Source organism: Leptinotarsa decemlineata, unplaced genomic scaffold (genome assembly GCF_025532065.1).
Source record: "Leptinotarsa decemlineata unplaced genomic scaffold, Ldec_3_MD MMD2_tig00002159_RagTag_RagTag, whole genome shotgun sequence".
NCBI classification, from domain to species: domain Eukaryota; kingdom Metazoa; phylum Arthropoda; class Insecta; order Coleoptera; family Chrysomelidae; genus Leptinotarsa; species Leptinotarsa decemlineata.
Genome location: NW_027412574.1, coordinates 336,378 through 342,665, shown reverse-complemented (window position 1 = coordinate 342,665; position 6,288 = coordinate 336,378). Strand labels below are relative to the sequence as shown.

At 42.8% G+C, this 6,288-nt stretch overlaps 1 protein-coding gene across 1 annotated transcript; it reads left to right on the top strand.

Moving 5' to 3' along the window:
* LOC141482959 (uncharacterized) lies at nucleotides 1-5,395 on the top strand. Its single transcript, XM_074176999.1, has 2 exons — nucleotides 1-2,321; nucleotides 5,060-5,395. The coding sequence occupies exon 1, from the start codon at nucleotides 1,050-1,052 to the stop codon at nucleotides 1,557-1,559; it is 510 nt and encodes a 169-aa protein (XP_074033100.1). The 5' UTR covers nucleotides 1-1,049; the 3' UTR covers nucleotides 1,560-2,321; nucleotides 5,060-5,395.
* Nucleotides 5,396-6,288: the final 893 nt, after the last annotated feature.

Genomic DNA, 6,288 nt, shown 5'->3' with positions numbered 1-6,288 from the left:
TATACATATAGCTTAACATTTTTCGTTAGCTATCTTACTTAAAGAGATAATCGACCGTTTCAATATATTTATATCAGCGACCTTGTATGTGTGCAGTGACGGCTCGTGCATTGGAGAACAGGGGAGGCTAAAGTCATAAAGACTAGGTATAAACACACAGAAAAGCCCGCCGGAGGCGCGAAAATGTTTATGTTGTTGCACGCTTTGCTTAAAACTAAATTTAGGGCATGGGCATGACAATGCGTAAAAAGTGCATGAGGAGCTATGGACTTTATTTCAGTTTGTAAACTATTTAAATGGCCGGCCATGACCGCAACCCCATCATAGGTTTGCGCAATTAACTTTTGCCTAAAATTATAGGTGTCACACGTACGAATTGAAAACTTAAACAAATCGTCCCCCATAAAACGTAAAAGCCCTGCAAAACATGCCACCGCGGACCAGCCTACCCAAGCTGAGGTGAAAGGAATCGTGCCGGTAGCTGAATGGCCGCAGGGTGATATGCGGTAACGAATGATCCACTTGAGGAACCGGGCGAAACCTCATTGTAACTAGCCTTCCTCTGGTAATGCGGGGCTCTGTCAGAGGTGACCAACCCTTCCCTTGCTACTCGTGGGAACATACATGAACACTGACAAAAAAGACAAAAAACAACGAATCCCGAGGCTGGAGAGCAATGCTTACCTTAATGTGGGGCGGGGACTAGGGGTGAACAGAAATGTTCACCCCAAGTTACTGCTCAGAATGAGGCTGGACCTAAAAGATCACCTCGTGAAGTAACACAAAGGCCAAGGCGCAAGCGTATTAGCGGCGCTGAGGCCAAGAGGAGAAAGAGAGCGAAAAAGTGCACCCTCCCCCTCTTCCACTCCATCTCTAACAACAAGGGCACCTCTTGCGGCGGGTGCCAAGAGCTTCGCCTTGAAAAAGTCAAGGAACCGGCTGCCACTGCAGGAAAGCGTCTTCACGCGAGTGCCTTCACGGAGGGAACCCCAAGAAGGTTGAATAAGCTGCGCAGCGACAGTAATGCCGCTGCACCTTCCAAAACCTTCATGGGGGCCGCCTTGAGACACCTCAAGGTAGCCATCATAGATATTACAAACCCGTACGGTAAGGTTACCGCAGAACGAGAGAGTGTCATCAAAAAACAACTGTTGGAGGAGCTGGACAAGATCATCTTCTCCGCCTCCGGCAACAACAGCAAACCGCCCACCTTCAAGTCGTGGATATACTCTGGTGAAATCATCAGAGTGGTTTGCGACGACGACGTGACGCTAGAGTGGCTGAAGAAAGCCACAATGAATATTAGGCCGTGGGAGAAGGCATCACTTGCGGTCGTGAGTGTGGATAAGCTCCCAAAACTTACCGAAGCCTCACTCTGGATCCCGGAGAACGTCCACAAGACGACATCCGGTGAAAAGGAGAGGGTGCTGGGTCGGCTGAAGGCGCAGAACCCTGACCTGACGGTAGCAAGTTGGTGTATTTTCCATCATGAGGCTAAGATGAACCCACAAGGGCACCTCTTCGTCTTCGGGATCGGTGAGATGATATGGCTGTCCTAAAGAATAAGTCGATGAGGTTAAGCTACGCGTTCACCTCACTGACTCTCAAGGTAACAAAAAAAAAAAGCCAAGGGCACCTCGGGAGACGAGTCGAGCCACCTAAAGTGGATATTGACCCCAAGGCCACCATGGGTCCCGAAAAGGAAGTCGAAGCATCTGAACAGATGACAGTCGATGACCTGTCGGAGGAGGCACCCAAAAACAGCGAGGCCACCTTCCCCCTATTGGGGAAGCAGATGGACCTCTAAAGGTAACTTGTATCCAACAACTGTCTCATGGACGTTGGAAAAAAGATAAAAATCATACAATGCAACCTCCAACACAAAAAGGCGGCAACAGCAACACTATGTCGCCACCTTGATGTATTGGAGGAGGCAATAGCTTTGTTCCAGGAGCCGTAGATAATAAAGACCAAAATCACTGGTTTCAGTAGCCTAACTGGTCAAATTTTCAGCTTACCAAGCAATCAGCAACCCAGGATGGCCGTTTACGTTCCTAGGAAATACAGACCCTTCCCGATGGCACAATTCAGCACCTCAGACCTCACTGCGGTTGAAGTTGAATGTCCAGTTGATAAAAGCAAATATATGGCGTTGATACTCGCATCGGTGTACCTCCCTTCAGATGCAGCCACCCTACCACCGACCAGAGAAATGGAGGTACTAGTGGATCACTACCTCAACCAGAGAGTGGAGCTCATATTGGGTTGCGACTCAAACACTCACCACTTGAGCTGGGGCAGCAAGGATATCACCGCTCGAAGTAAGTCCCTATATGAATATATAATTAAGAAAGATCTAACAATCTTGAATAGAGGCACGGAGCCGACATTTACTAACGCCCGTAGCCAAACATTAATAGATATCACGCTTACTACAGCCAAAATATTAAACAATATTCAAGACTGACAAGTCTCGAACCATATCTCAATGTCAGACCACCGCTGGATGACCTATTCGGTAAACCAGGATCTCAGGACCACTGTAACCCGTGACCCGAAGAGAACGGATGTAGCTCTCTACAACTGACTTAAGAGGAGCTCTGCGGGAAACAGAGGTCTTGACTCCTGGCAACAATGAAGAACTGGAAAGGTACACGGTATCTTTCCACAACAAAATAGACATTGCCTACAAGAAATCCTGTCCTATGAGGATGGTTCAAACAGAGGACACAACCAACACATGGTGGTGCCCTGAATTGGAACATCTCAAGAAGACAGCGAGAACGACCTTTAACAAGGCAAAACGTACAGGACTCGAAGAGGACTGGGGTATATATCAAGCCAACCTCAGAGAGTTCAAAAAAGTCTGCAGACGAAAGCAAATAGAAGCCTGGAGAGCCTATTGTGAGACAGTCGAAGACTTCCCATCAGCTTCTAGGCTACAGAAGGCACTCTCAAATGACCACCATAAGAGTATCGGCATCCTAATGAGGGAAAATGGCGACAAAGCCGGCCAACCTCCAGGAGAGTGATGAGATTCTTATGGAAACTCACTTCCCAGGTTCTGTCTTTCCTGGAACGACGAACTGGACGGATGTACCAACAACACCCTCACAATACGACTGGTTATCTGCTAGTGCAGTAATTGATGAGGACAAAATAAGATGGGCTATATCGGGCTTTTCCCCTTTTCAAGTCACCAGGACCTGACGGTATAAGACCAGCCCTACTTCAGTGGGGACTGGAGCCTCTCTAGCTCTGAGGTATATTCCCAGTGAGTGAAGAGGAGTAAGAGTAGTATTTATACCCAAACCAGGTAGGATGGACTACACCCTACCAAAAGCATTCCAACCAATTAGTCTCACATCGTTTTTCTTAGAAACCATGTAGATGCAAAGTGAGCGATGCATCGGAGATGAAGTACTAGTTCACAACCCACTTCATCCGAATCAGCATGCATATACTCCGTGAAGGTCTACTGATTCTGCCCTTCACCATGTGGTTGGCAGAATCGAGAGATCATTGGACAATAAAGAATCCACCCTGGGTATATTCATAGATATCCAGGAAGCGTTTGATAAAACAACCTTTCCAACAATTACCCGCAACTACACTCCAGGAATGTACCCCTGGTAGTAGGAGAATGGATACTGAAGATGCTCTCTAGTAGAGCAATAAGTATTAATGTAGAAGACATCACAGTGAAAGGACTGGTCATGAGGGGATGTCCACAGGGAGGAGTCTTATCACCCCTTCTCTGGAACATAGTTCTGGATACCCTGATTAATCACCTGAACAAAAAAATGGATTCTACACAATTGCATACGCAGATGACATAGTTATCTTGCAGACCGGCAAATTTGTAAACACACTGTGCGATAGAGCGCAGGATGTCGATCAATCCCAATAAGACTGAGATGGTCCTTTTCACCAGAAAAAGAAGTTCAACGGGCTTGAAACCTCCAGAAATCTTCAAAAGCAAACTAAACTTTTCTGAAGAGGTAAAATACCTCAGTACCGTCCTCGACAGGAAGCTAACATTGAACTCTCATCTACAGAGTAGTGCGAGTGCCCGGAGTTATCGTCAATAAGAGAGTGTGTTTTCGGCGAGTCTTGGCCTACACCTGCCGATATAAAGGAGATGTCTCCTAGTGGCCTGTCCACCTTCCTGGAAAGGACAGGATGGACGATGACCTAGGAGGGCAACTCCTCGGGAGGATGTACAATGGGTAACATATGGCCTAAGTACTTACACTCACCCTCCCTACTCTACAGATACAGAGAACCCATAAAACGTTCTACCACATTACCATCTTTGACATATCTAAAAACGATTGAAATTGTGATGTACAGGTAATATCAGTAGTTTCGTCAATTTCCCATGCAAAAAAAGAAACACTTTCAATCTCCTTGCTTATATTTTCCTCAATAATATATGTCACACTGTCTATAGTAAGCTCATTTTGGATGGTTTTTGAGGTGCCCAAAAAACGCTACCGTTCAAAAAAGTGACAAATTGTGAATCATATTTGCCCCATAACACGAGGTAAATTTTTTAAATCGGAGTATCCTATTTTAGACCACGTTTGGTATTCGGTTTGTACGGAAAATAAAACACAGGACCAACAAAAAACTTTTTCTTGTTTAATGGAGCCGGTTAACCAATCGCATTTATCGTACCAACTAATATTAAATCCTCGATTTTGTCGATTATCTGACGTTTCAATTGAAATCAAATTTGGTTGAGGCCTTCCCAGAGTTTTGATAATGTAAAATTTATTATTATAAAATGAAGATAAGATAAAGAATTGAAATTATTTGTCAGCAACTAATCGACTATATCGTCAGATTTTTTAATTTCGTCCAACTTATCCATAATAAATGAAAAAAAAAAACTTACCGAAAAGTGAAAACCTGAAAACACCTTGAAATTGAAAGGAAATACTTTAAAAACACATTAAAAATATTACCAAAAAGCATTGCTATAATATAATACTGCCTGTTTTATACATAAATATTATCAAGAAACACTAAAACGATTTAGCGAAATATTTTTCAGTTCCGGTCCGTCACGGCATCCCGTCCGAATGATTGAATAAAAAACAAACGCAGTCGTACACTAACGGAGACCAACTGGAGGCTAGCCACCTCTGACGCTATAATTTCTGCAACTGAAATTACAAATCGAGACGTATGTCTCTGGTTGGATCGGTCTCGTGGAGCCAGTTATGTGAATAGATTTTGCAGACTATCCAAGGAAATGCAGTGCTTGCAGATTCCCACCCCGGATCCAGTTATCATCATAACTTTTTACTCATTATTTTTGCAGATCTCGATGTGAGAAGTTCTCTAGATATTTTGTGTTGTAATTTTGAGTAAAATAAATTGTTTTTAAAAACGGTTTTCGACTTCAAAGTTACTTAACTGGCGCAGTCGCTGTAGGATTATTTCGCAGTTCGTTTACGCGAAGTTCACGGCATCGGGTCCGATTACGAAAATTGAATGTGAGTTTCAACTCTTTGGCGTTTACTACCTACCTCTGGAGTTCAGTTCACACGAGGAAGCAGCAGAAGGATCACATCAAAAAAGCAGCTCTGAAGTACAAGTTCCTTTTTTACCCATTTTCCTGAATAGGAAAACATTAGATTTAGGCAAACATATATAAGTATTTTTTCTTGATTCTCAAATCCAATCCTGAATAGGATTGAATAATAACGTAAAATTTTGATGAATCTTGATTCAGAAATTGAAAATTCAATAAATAACTTTAATACTACTGTGGTTTTAGAAGAAACAATGCCTAACGGAAACCCAGAACAAATTAACGTTAGTATGCTTAGATTATATATAGATATGATTACGCCATACGATGGCAATCAAAACGGATTAAGTCAGTTCATTTCAAATTGTGATTTTCTAAATTCGACTTATTCAAATTCAACAGATTCATTTTCAAACAGTATTTACTGAAGGTCATTCAATCAAAATTATTTGGTAGAGGAAGTAGAATAGAGTCAAATAACTCGGCCTTAATTAAAGAGGCGCTCATTCAATGTTTTAGAGATAAGAGAAGTTTGGAGTGTCTAGAACAAGACCTTCTTGTAGCCAGACCTTTCAAAAACGAACAACCTTTAGATTTTGCGAAAAGACTACAAGTTCTTCGTAGTCATTTGATTCAAAGAATAAATTCTTATAGCATTCAAGAAATGGATGAAGCAACAAAAATTATTTATAGGCGACAATATCAAGTTATGTCATTGAGAACTCTTATAAGAAATCTTCCGGCTC

Coding starts and splice junctions, on each gene's coding strand:
- LOC141482959 (XM_074176999.1), top strand. CDS start 1,050: ATGGGGGCCGCCTTGAGACACCTCAAGGTAGCCATCATAGATATTACA.